The 12,849-nt window shown below is 49.3% G+C and overlaps 1 protein-coding gene across 2 annotated transcripts in view; it reads right to left on the reverse strand.

Moving 5' to 3' along the window:
- SLC6A19 (solute carrier family 6 member 19) overlaps positions 1-12,849 on the reverse strand; it is a 791,726-nt gene that overhangs the window by 300,536 nt on the left and 478,341 nt on the right. For both annotated transcript variants that reach the window (XM_069613782.1, XM_069613781.1), the window contains exon 10: positions 1,103-1,262. In XM_069613782.1, the coding sequence (XP_069469883.1) occupies positions 1,103-1,262 (160 nt within the window). The remainder of the gene's footprint in view (positions 1-1,102; positions 1,263-12,849) is intronic.

Raw genomic sequence — 12,849 nt, forward strand, 5'->3', positions numbered from 1 at the left:
CAGGAGACTGTAACATTTGGCTATCTAGATATTTTGTAATACAATTCCAAACAGTCCTGACTGAAATTATGAATGGTGAAGGATCAAGGGAGCTGCAGCTCCAAACAACTTGATTGCAGCAAGTTGCGGACTCTGTTGAATAGGAAGCAAGCCAAAAGGCCCTTAATCTCACGCTGGTGTTACCTGTGCTGTCCCAAAATAGCAGAGGAGCTTGCATGATCAAGTGCAGCGTGAGGTCGGTGGTGTTGCGACTGTCCATACGTCCTCCGGGGAATTAAATAATTCTAAATGCGAAAGTGGTATGGATTGCCGTCTGCTCACTTGACTCTGCACCACCAGGGATCCAATGCTATGTTATGTTGTTGGGTTTTACACTGTGCCGTTTAAATGGTCTCTTCATTCCATGGAGCATGTAAAAGGTGGAGGCTGGACTTCGTTAGTGGGGACAGAGAGAAAATGCAAGAGGGCTTTGCTGTGGAGTTGAGGCGTGCATTTGGTCAGTGTCCAGGTGATGTGTGCCGGCCTATTTGTAAGTCGTTTGTGTCAAGAGCCTTTGCAATATCTCATAGTGCGAAAGTGCGTTGTTTGGGACTGGGTTGTACATGTTGTTAAGAGAGATGTATGGTTTTGATGTTTTGGAAGGGATGTTCAATTGCTGTGTTTGGTTGGCTTCGTTGGTATGCATATTATGTGATGCCACCACATTTGTTAAATGCATTTAAATAATACATTTAAAAAACAATGTGGTGGCAAGTAGAATTTGGGCATGTTAAAGCAGGGAGCAGTCAGTTGAGAGCCTGGTGGGCATTTAGAACATCTTTTCTGGTGTAGCCGGGTCAACATCCTAGTGATTATGCACCTCAGGGTAGAATCAATGTAAGAAGAAATCCTAAGCACCACAGGCACAGCCTAACTACAGCCTGATTTTAGCAAACGTCTTGCCGGACAGTGTTGAAGTGCTGCCAGGATTCTGTTTTATTTACAGTCCTATGTTTATGTTAATTAAATTAAGGTTCTCAGCACATGCTCGGAAACATTGGCTCCCTCCTTCAACATGAAATAGCGGGCACACATTTAGAAGTATAAAGAACGAATCTCTTACCTGTCTATTCCATAAATGTAGACTACACTAAACATTTCACAGAAAGCAATGATTAGTAAGGGAATGGATCCAGCAAAATTGTCAAATAAGGCAAGCCAGTAGTTCCCAGAATTCAGCACAAAAATCAATGCTATCAAGAAGGATACCACACAGATTGTTCCTGCACAAAGAAAAATAAATACTAGAGTTAGGCACATGACTTCAGGTATGGACAACAAACAGTTATCATAACTAGGACATGCACATGCAGATATTATGTTTTCTCTAATCCAACCCCATCCCTCACTGTTGGTAAGGTAGCGTGAAACATGTTATACCAAGAAGTATGAATCAGAGAACGAGAGAATATGGCTGTCAGTTACATGTTTCATAGTAAACATTGGGTATTGCTTTTTGGGAAGTGGTTGAATACATCTAAAAAGTTCCCTTATGTGCAAACATGGCAAACATGTTCGTCTCACCACCAGAGAATCTCGTAATTCTGGTCGACGAGAACTGATAACACTTGGGATCACACATCCTGGAATGTCATGGATCTCTCAGTAATGTTCCTATTGAAGAGTGTGACTAAATTACCAAGTACAGCCTGGGAACAAGGTTAAGGTTACCCAATAGCCTGGGAAAGCTGTCCGCTTAGCAATCCTGACCCCAGAGGAATCCATTGAGTTTTCCAGAGAGCATCTCACCTGTGCCCAGCCTCGAATCACATAAGCAGTATACAGATTGACAAGCATGGTCCTACAAGAAGGTATCACCTTTATTTTCCTCATTTACTGATTGTGAAAACATTCTCCCCTATACCGTAAAAGTATTAGATTCAGATATAACACATTTGATTCCTCGCACCACAGTCAGTGTCAAGGGGGGAGAATGGCGTGATAGGATCTAACAGAAGACACTGTGATTCATGACTGCGGACCAGAAGGGAATGGAAGTCAGAGAGAGAGAAATGGCCACTTACGGGGAGATCCCAAGGACAACCATAGAGAGACAGAGGGCGCACACAGACAGATGGACATGGAGGTGGAGATAGTGATCCCTGCATGCAGACACATGCCACTGCTAAAACTGGGCATCCAGGTTACAAGATTGCACACCCTGCAGCTATAGAGCCAGAGGTGCTGGCCAAGTCCCTGCTGTTTCATTGCTGCATCCTGGGCGATTAAAATGCCCGGAAGGCACACCAGTCCTAATGATCAAGTCTGTGGTCAAGTCCCATCGTTTGGCTGAGGCTTCATGACTGCTGGTGTGCTTTGTGTCACTGCTGAAGCCTGAGAGTTTAAAGAGCTTGGCAAGTGTGCCACATAAGTTTCTCCCAGATTTAGCCCGGACTGAATGTATTTTGCAAGTTTTGTCCAGTTGTACCATAACGGTCAATAAATCCAGATTTTATCTCTGTGCTGAGATGGCATTCAGAGTTTGAAGACACAGAGTGCAGTGCAAGCGGCTGGGGTTTTAAGGTGTGTGTCAGCCAGAGCTGAATGGGTTCCAGCAGTGCTCCTTCCAGCTGTAATTTACACCTCTGTTGTCAGATAACGGCCTCAGCAGGCATCAATTAATGTAAAATGGCTCATGGGGCAAGGTCACCTTAAGTGTTCATGTGCAAAGCTCCAACTCTTCATGCAAAGTGGTGAGGAGGCTGTTAAGGCGGTGAAGAAGAAGAGGCCGTCGCGCAAGCACCTCGCTGCGCAGTAATAAAGGACAGGACATGGAGCGCATTTCACAACGTCCTTTTTTATTGCAGTCCAACTCTAACTAACTTATCCCCCGTCCTCCTGCGTCACTTCCCTCCCTGTCTCCCGCCTCCCAACGGCCACCCCGGAACTGTCGTCTCAACATGACAATCCCCTCCAATTTAAACAGTGACTCAACAGGGTATCTCTACTCTTCCACTTTGTCGCATTGACCCCGCAAGGGGGACTTTCTTGAAATGTGAGGAATTGCGAGTGGTCAGTCCCTTGTCTCCTTGAGCCGTGATCATGTAGCCCTTCTTTTCCAGGATGATTAGAGGCTCTTTTTGAAAAGCAGTGGTATGCTTGTGAGTCTGTGGCTGCTTTACGTCGAAGACATCTCCTACCTCGAGTTGTGGATTCCGGGCTCTCTTGCGACTATCCCCATACTCGTTCATGCGATCTTTCGCAGTCTGATCTCGTTCCCTTATTTCAGTGTCCAGTGGTGATCGTTCCGCGATGGGGCTGGCCTGCGGTAGTCTGGTCCTGATGTTCCTGCCAATCATGACTTTTGGTGGGGTTTTGCCAGTAGTGCTATGTGGCGTGCTGCGGTAGTCTCTCAACAGTTGGTGGATCACTTGTTCATAGGGTTGCCCTGTGAGCCAAGCCACCTGCAGTGCTCTCTTCAGACTGGACATGAACTGCTCAATCATGCCATTGGCCTGTGGCCATAGCGGCATGACCTTGTGATGGTGGAACCCCATGTATTCGCTGAACTTCTCGTTGAACGGAGGCCCATTGTCTGTCTTCACTTTCCAAGGAACACTGTAGTCTGTAAAGATGCAGTCCAATACCGGGATAACGTGGTTGGACGCGGTCGACGCTATGATTTGGGCTTCTGGATATTTTGATTATTCATCCATGACAGCCAATATATACCTCTGCCTCAATAGGGCAGAAGAAGTCGGCCGCCACTGCTTCCCATATGCCTCTCGGCAGCATGGACATTCTCAGTGGCTCTGGATGTCGATTCGGCATGAGGAGACAACAGGTGGGGCATTGTTTCAGGTTCTCCTCTACCATGGTGTCCAGCTGGGGAAACCACACCTTCTGGCGCAACATGCGCTTTGTGGAGACCACCCCTGATGCCCCTTGTGAGCCAGCTCTACCACCTTTCTTTTTAAAGATGCCAGAATCACCACCTTTTGTCCCTCCTTTCAATAAGAGGTTGTCCTCTGAGAGTGCTAGCTCATCTTTCACCTGTAGCAGCCTGTCCACCTCCTGCCGTACCTCATCCGATGCTAGGCGACCCCTTTCTTTGGCCCTCCTCAATTGACCTGTCTTGAGCCCCTCGCACAGTATTTGGCATGCTTGATCGGATTCAACTTTGTGGGCCAAGTGGGTCGGCTCAAAGCCCTTGGGTATGGCCTGTTGGATCCGGTAACAGAGGTATTGATTCGCCACCGACGGTTCAGGGGTATGCCCTGTTCGTGGATGTCTGGATAAAAAGTCAGCAGGGTTCTCCTCCTTTCCTGGTCTATGCACAATAAATAGTCCTGCAGCCTGAGCCCCCACCTCGGGATGCGGGTGGCATTTTGGCCTGTGGGTTGCCATAAAGAAATAATAGTGCCTGATGGTCGGTCACAACATGGAACGGCTTACCATAAAGGAACAGGTGAAAATGTTCACATGCCCACAGCACCGCAAGGCTTTCTTTTTCCACCTGAGAATAAGCTTGTTCGGTGGCTGAGAGGCTTCTGCTGGCATAGGCAACAATGTGGGTTTGCAAAGGGTCTTTCTAATCAATTTTGGCGTAGATGACACCTAGGCCCACGGGACTGGCATCAACCGTTAACACTGTTTTGCGGTCCGAGCCGTAGTAGGACATGTTTCCAGCTTGCGCCACTCTTTCCCGAATGACCTTGAAGGCCTGCTGGCACTCCTCCGACCAGTTGAAGACTGCATTTTGCTTAGTCAATGCCCTGAGAGGCTCACTGACTGTGGCAAAGTCCTTTATGTACCTTGTGCAGTAACTGGCGAGACCCAGGAAAGATCTGAGTTCCGAGACGTTGGTTGGAAGTGGTGTCTCGTTGAGTGCGGCAATTTTGTCCGGATCAGGGGCATGCCGTTTTCTGAAAACACATGGCTGAAGAAACGCAGTGTGCCTTTTCTAAATTCACATTTCTCTTGGTTGAGCGTGAGATTTGCAGCTTCAAGAGCCATGCACACCTTAGCGAGGGTCTCATTGTGTTTCCCCGCATCCGTCCCGAACACCAGGATATTGTCAGAATAGTTTATGCAGTTCGGGATGTGCTTGATTACATTGTGTACTTCCGCCTGAAATATCTCTGCTGCTGAAGAGACCCCGAAGCTTAATCTTTTAAACCTATAAAGCCATAGGTGTGTGACGAAGGTTGTGATGTTTCGGCTCTCAGGGCTTAATACCAAGTGGTGGTAGCTTTTCTTCAGGTCTAGTTTTGAAAAGACCCTTGCCCCATTCAGTAAATGTATCATATCAGTGATACGAGGTGCCATGTGCCGTTCCCTGCGGATGGCTTGTTTGGGCCGCCTCATGTCCACGCACAGTCGAATTGCATCAGAGTCCTTCTTGGGCACAGGAACAATGGGTGATACCCATGTGGTGGGGCCTGTGGCCGGTTCTATAATGTCCTGCTCTATGTGAAGCTCGTCCTCCACCTTCTTCTGAATGTTCACCGATATGCCCCTATAGTGTTGTGCTATGGGGTGCACCGTTTCGTCTATGTGCAGCTTTACTTGTTACTGTTTCGCAGTTTTCCAATGCCTTCGAATAGATTAGGGTACAGATCTTTTATCATGAGTACTGGATCTATGTACTTGTGTACCATGATCTTGTAAAGTACATGTATTAATCCCATCTCGATGGCTGTCTTAAAACTGAGTATGCAGTCACTTTCGCTACCTGTTGCCAGCACGTGTATCAGTACTTTCTTTTCAAGACCCTTATATCGGCACAATCCTTTGAATTGTCTGATGCACTTGAGGGGTGTCGTGGCTCCGTAAGCGTAGATATCTACAGTCGCTAGGTGTAGCTTTGAGCTGTGTGATAGTTCTCAAAACACCTTCTCGCTGACCACGTTTACCATGGCCCTGGTGTCTATGAGGAATTCTGTGGGTTGTTCGTTCAGTTTAATGATCAATGTTGGGCTGTGTTCGGTAGCCACTGTGTTGCCCAGGGTGTATACGTAGGCCTTCCTGTGCTGTTCACTCCCCGACGAGCTGCCCTCGGATTCCGACTGGGACTTTTCTAGCAAGTAGCGCAGATGGTGCCTCGATCTGCACTCTGGTCTCACGCGAGTGAGGTATCTTCTCCTCTCTCTTCTCTCTCTCCCATGTCTTTCGTCACCGGATTCCTTCTCTTTGGGTTCAGTGTCATTGTGCCACGGCAGGGGATGTGGTGTCGTCCCAATGGTTGTAGAGTGGCAGGAAGGGTTCTAGGCTTGGACCTGGGATATGACTCTCTACCTGTCTCTCTCCCCCTCTCTCTGTTTAGCCGATATACTGCCTTGAAGTGTCCTCCTTCACCACACGTGGCACTTCGCTGGCCAATGGCGGGGCATGTCCCTTAATGTGGGTATTCAAGTCCACATTTGAAGCAGAAGGGCTCATCTTGCCTCCTCTCCTGTTGTAGGCGATATACAGTGTCTGCCGGTGCTGCAGTGTTAAAGTTTTCCATTTGTGAGTCCACCGCCCTTTCCGCCGTTGCAAGCGTCAATATTTTGTCCAAGGTGCAAGCTTTCTGTAACAATTTCCGTCTGAACGTTTGGGACTCAAAACCTGCGATGATTTGAGACCGCAGTGCCTCCGTGTTGGAGTAGTTTGCGAAGTCGCAGTGCTTCATTTTAATTCTCAGTCTCATGACATAGGCATCCATGGTTTCACCCTTTGCATGTTTGGCACTGTGGGATAGGTGGCATTCATAGTCAATGTTGGTGTGCGGGATGAAATAAACTGATAAAGCCCCTTTTAAGTCTTGTATAGAATCACTGTCTGTTGCAGGCATCTCATCAATGTGTGGCTGGTCCTACTGCCAGCTTCAGAAGACATTTTTGTCTATCCTCGTCAATGGGCCCCGTGGTACCTATGCATCACTCAAAGTCCCTTATCCATCTGGCCCACCTTGGCCCCATGTTGCTCGTGTAGGGTGGAATGTTGCTTGTGTCCGTAACATCAAAGGCACCTGGCATCTGAGCTGCCAGGGAGTCAGGTAACCTCTATGGGGCTTGCTCCTGCTGGGCAGCTGGTCCTTGGGCCTGTCCGACCTGGTCTGCATCTTGGGTAGACATCCTTCACTACTACTGTGCAGCTCTCCTGGCATTGGATTTAGAGGTTCCTGGTGGCCCACACGGCCGTCTGGTAGGCACGAGCACTGTGTCAAATATTTATTTTTTGTCCATGTGTAGTACTAAAAGGGTTGGGCTGCTGCGGTGATGGCCGTCTTTCGGCACGAGCGCTATCACGTGGCCCTCCTCTGCTCTCCCCACTCACTGTGTCATCTGCTGTCTCACCGTCATGACCTGGGACTTCCAACTGCAGCCTAGAATGTGTGAGTGTGGGTCGGGGCACACCTTCACTGTGTGTCTGGCTATCTGGAATCAGCCATGGCGTTGCTGTGCTCCTTTCAGGGCCGAGGTCTAGCGTCCGTGCCTCCAGGCATCCGCTCCTCACTTCGCCAGGGATCCAGTCCACTCGCCGTTGTGAGTGCGACTAACTTAGTCGCTAGTATAAAGGCAGGGAAGAAGAAGAGGCCCTTGCGCAAGCACCTTGCTGCGCAGAAATAAAGGACAGGACATGGAGCGCATTTCACATCGTCCTTCTTAATTGCAGTCCAACTCTAACTGACTTGTCCCCCGCCCTCCCGCGTCACTTCCCTCCCTGCCTCCCACCTCCCAACTGCCACTCCGGAACTGACGTCTCAACATGACAAAGGCCCCTATGTAAGGGGCATTAAAGGGGCACGGGACAAGGGAGGAGGTCGGCCATAACCTGGAAAGTTGATGTTTGGTTTGGTGGGGGTGGGGGGCTCAAAGGTAATGAGGTGCCAAACCGGAGGTGTCAGGCGCCCTTCAGGGTTACTAGGGTGGGAGGGAGGGATACTAGGACGGGGGGATATGGGTCTTTGCAAAGTTGTGGTTCTCGGTTGTTGGTAGATGGATTTATGTGTACCGGCCACCCAGAGAACTAAGGAGATCCATGTGCGCGGGAATAGTAGGATGGTGGTAGTTTCAGATGGCATGGGGGGAGGCCACCTGAGGGTAAAGGGAATTAACACGAAAAGGTCTTTGGTGGCTAGGGAGTTTCATAGGGCTGGCCTTGAAGTTATGTTCCTCCAGGAGACTAAATAGGGAGGGGAAGAAAGGAGGGTCCCAGACAGGGCGCTGGATCAGGAATACTGGGATTCAGGGCCATTAAGGAAAGCCTTGATGGGAATTCTTATCAGTAAAGGGCTAAGAATGGAGGTTACAAAGGTTTGGGCCGACGAGGAAGGTAGGGCCCTTCGGGTCTCCGAGATTATAAAAAAAGTGGGGTTCACGGTTGCCACAATATACTGCCGAACCAAGGCCAATTGAGGTTTCTGATGAAAACTCTCCCTAAAATAATGCTTGAAGCCTCGGGCCAATCAATATTGGACGGTGATTTCAATGTGTGGGCCGACTTCAAGCTTGACAGACAGGCCCTGGCGGGTGGGACAAATTCAGGGCCGAGGCTGGCTTAGGGAGAGGTCCTTGAAATGTTGGAGGTCTATGGGCTGTGGGGCATATGGCGTTACATACACCCGGATGACAGAGGGTAAACTTTTTATTCGGCCCCACACTGCACTTTCACCAGAATGGACTACATGTATATCTCGAGGGGTCGGTCGGAGGAAGCATTGATTACGGAGATTTCTCAGATCGCATGGTCAGACCATGATCTGGTATTAGTGGACCAGAACTGGCACGAAATGGTACCCAGGGGGTCTAGATGGAGATGCAACAAATCCCTGTGGAGAGACCCGGCGTTCCATGCTAAATTGACCAGAGAGATTGAAGAATATTTTTAAATAAATAATATGGGAGAGGTCTCCGGGAGAATGGTGTGGGAAGCTGGGAAGGCGACATGGAAGGGGATTCTGAACGGGAAGGGGCTCGGAAAAAACGAGAGGTGACACTAATCGAAAATAGGCTGCAGGCCAAGATTGCCCAATTAGATAAGAGCGCCAGGGGCGTCGCAGAGGGGTGGGAGGAAAGGGTCATTGAGGCACGGGGGGAGGGGAAGGGAAGAACTGAGACTCCTAGAGGAAGGTCAAATAATTAGGAAATTGCATTTCCTGAAACAAAAGTTTTATGAAAAAGGAGATAAGGCAGACACATTACTGCCCGCCAGTCAGAGGGGACAGTGGGCCGAACGGTGGGTGAAGGCCATAGAGGGGGCAGGTACGTCGCAGGACCTGCGGGAGGATGGGATCCAAGAAGCATTTGCATCCTTTTATGAAAATCTATATAGAACAAATGCCAACTAAGAGATGGGGGACATAAGAGAGTACTTTGAGGAGGCTGAGACAATGGAAGCCCCAATAACTGCTGAAGAAATTAAGAGGGCAGTGGCAAAGGTACCCACGGGGAAAGCCCTAGGGGAGGACTGCTTCTCAGCTGCCTTTTATAAGACGTTTATTACCTCCCTCATCCCGTTCATGGTAGAACTGTTTAACAATATCTTGGAGACAGGGTAAGCCCCGGAGTGCTTCTCCCATGCGCTGATAACAGTGATTCCCAAGGAGGACAGAGACCCACGATTAAGCATATTTTATTGCCCCATCTCCCTCCTGAATATCGAAGCAGAAATGCATACACATGTTCTGGCAGCACGACTTGAACTATACCTTCCCAAATTGATCCAATTTAGATCAAGTGGGCTTTATAAAGGGACCTCAGGGGCGGACACACTTAGGAAAACCCTACACCTGATTAATGAGGCGCGTGAGATGGGGGAGACCCTGCTCTCCTCTAGGTGGATCTGGAAAAGGCCTTTGATAGGGGCTTTCTCAAGGTAGTGCTGGGTAAAGTGGGCTTGGGATATAGGATCAGACAAGGTATCATGGGAGTTTACGCTTCTCCCCAGCATTTTTGGATGTTAACAGTTGTTATTCTCGATGGTCTGCTCTAAGTAGGGGTACGAGACAGGGGTTCCCGCTTTCCCCAATCCTATTTGCGCTCTCCCTGGAGCCATTAGCTCAGGAATTAGAGAGGATCATTGGGTAGAAGGATTCACAGTGTGGGGAGTGGAGTATAAAGTTGCATTATACACGGATATGCTTTTGCATGTGAGGAACCCCCTAGTCTCCATACCCAGGGTAATTGGGTTGATTGAGCAGTATGGATACCTTTCTGGTTTTAAGATTAACAGGGCTAAATCAGTCCTGTTCCCCCTGGATAGGGGAAGGGATGAAGAGATATGTAGGTTAGCTTCACTGGGACTATTGGTCAATCTGGGCACATTGAGGTACCTGGGAGTTAACCTCACGAGGGACAAGGGAGACCTATTGCAGGCCAACTTCCCCACACTCCTGGCCAGATTTTGGGCTGGTCTGGGAAGATGGGAAAAACTGACCATATCATGGCTTGGACGGCTTAATGCCCTAAAGATGGTGTGCTTACCAAGGTTGCTCTATGCATTCCAATGCTTCTGATTCAGGTCCCAGAAGCTTTTTTCCCAGAGATAAAGGGGGTTATGGTGAAATTCTTGTGGCAGGGGAAAAAGCCGAGAATATCCTTTGAGGTTCTCACTTTACCAAAAGATATGGGCGGGTGGTGCTCCCGAATGTGAAACTGTACTGTGTGGCGGCACAGTTAAATGTCCTCGTACCCCATCTCAGAATGCAGAGGGACTACCAGTGAATCGGCTTGTATAACCTCCACTTGTCTCCCGCCTCAGTTGGGGAATGGCTGTGGGTGCCCAGAGGCAGGCCCCCACGTAGAATCCGTGACCACCTGATTCTGGGCACAATATGGGCCTTGTGGAGATGGGGCACGGCAATGCCAGGGGTAACGATATGGCCCTCTCCCCCGAACCACTTGTGGGCTCCTGGAATCGGAGATGCAATCCCGAACCCTGAAAGATTTCAGGCATTGTTCAAGGCCGGCATTGAGAGCGTGGGTCACTTGTGTAGGAACGGCACCTTTATCACAATAACGGATTTGGAGGACAAGTTGGGCTTGGGTGTACCCTCTCTGTCTTCTCATACCTTCAGTTGAAAGGGGTGCTCACAGGGGGAACATGGAGGGACGGGACACAGAGAGACCTCAATCCCTTTGAGAAGCTCTTAGACAAAAGAATGGAAATAAAGGGCCTGATCTCGGCTATGTACAAGGTACTGGTGGTTGCAGGGAACGGGTCCACCGTAAAAGTTGAGTCGGAAATGAAAAAAGTGACATGGAGAGGGAAATAGACCCAGAGCTGTGGTTGAGATTGTGTAAAGGGGTCGTTCAGAAATCGATCTCTAGCCAATACAAACTGTACGCCATCAAGCTCCTCCACAGGTGGCAATACGATCCCGTCAGGCTCTCAAAGATGTTTCAGACTGTGAGTCCCAATTGCTGGCACCTATGTGGGGACAAAGCCGACTATTGGCATATGTGTGGGGATGCCCACTAGTAAAGGTGTTCTGGGATAAAGTGTTGGGCTGGATTAAGGAACTGGAGGGGGTTCACCGAGACTATACGCCCTTCTTGGTCCTGTTTGGGATGGAGGAAGTAGATGGAGAACTACGCAGGGTGAGCGGGTTGGCCACGCCCCTGCTGCTTGCAGCACGGGCCTGCGTTGTGATGAAATGGAAATGTGCCTGGACTCCAAGTAAGAGGGAGTGGATCAACGTGGCGCTGAACATATGTTCCATGAAATGGATAACTGCGCAGTTCCATGGGAGGGCAGTGCCTCATGAGAGCATGTGGGATGAATTTATGAGCAAATATTTGAATCAATGGGATGAAAGGCATGCAGTGTGAGGACATGAGGGCAAGTTCGTGCAGACCAGGAGGTATAAGGGCAGAGCTTCCTCCCAGGGTGTGGGCATCAACCGGACTATAGCCTGTGAATGAATGGAAGACTCGAGAGACGGGCAAAGACATATGTGTAACACATGACTTTGTAATCCTTTATCTCCGAGACATCCGAAGGTTTTTTGTTATGGTTTCGCTGAGTCATAGACACCGTAACCTGAGAGAGGGGGGTGGAATGGGAGCTTGGGGGGAGCAGGTGGGCGGCAAAAGAAGTTTGTATTGCAGCCTTGCTCACAATGGCCCTCATTCTGACCCTGGCGGAATTCGAAAAACGATGGCGGAAATGTAATACCGCCATCGAATACCGCTTGTTGCGATTATGACCCATCACCGTAAAGTACGATGCCATTAGCGACACCGTAGTGAACGCCAACGCTAACTGCACCAAGTACGCACATGCGCGCCTTGCAAAACCGTAATTTCCGCCATGGCGCAACGGTACGCGAATTCTGACCCTAGCGGACATTTACTTAACGCCATCAAGCATGGCGGAAAGTACCATTACGCCATGGTGAGAATTACGGCATCGCGAACCAACCGTAAATGGCCCTACTGAGTGCCTGTACTCCACTCCCTGCCCACATTGCACAACTCCTCGTAGGCGCAATGTAGTCACACTATGCAACCAGTGAAATGTACAAGTCACCCATGCATGCCAACGAACAAATGCATGCAGGGGCTCCAAGTGCCTTGTGAGTGGCCATCCATATTTGGCATGACACCATTGCCGTACTGATGCAGCACAGGCATGTGAAGGTTCAAGTACACCAAAATGAACTGAAATATTCCATGAGACAAAACAACAATAGTCCCCCATCGCTTGCCACCAGTGTAAATCAACATTCAAAGCAGTATCCTGAGCGAGACTGCACCAGCCCTGTACTCTTGCCAGTAGACAAACCAACCATCAGCATAAGCATGTACCACACAAGTTGGCAGAGTGACTGAGCAGCCAGGCTCATCTCAAGAGGGGCCAATGGGAGCTGTAGGGCACAGATGG

The sequence above is a fragment of the Ambystoma mexicanum genome, chromosome 5p (assembly GCF_040938575.1).
Source record: "Ambystoma mexicanum isolate Mex_15411 chromosome 5p, UKY_AmexF1_1, whole genome shotgun sequence".
Taxonomy (NCBI): domain Eukaryota; kingdom Metazoa; phylum Chordata; class Amphibia; order Caudata; family Ambystomatidae; genus Ambystoma; species Ambystoma mexicanum.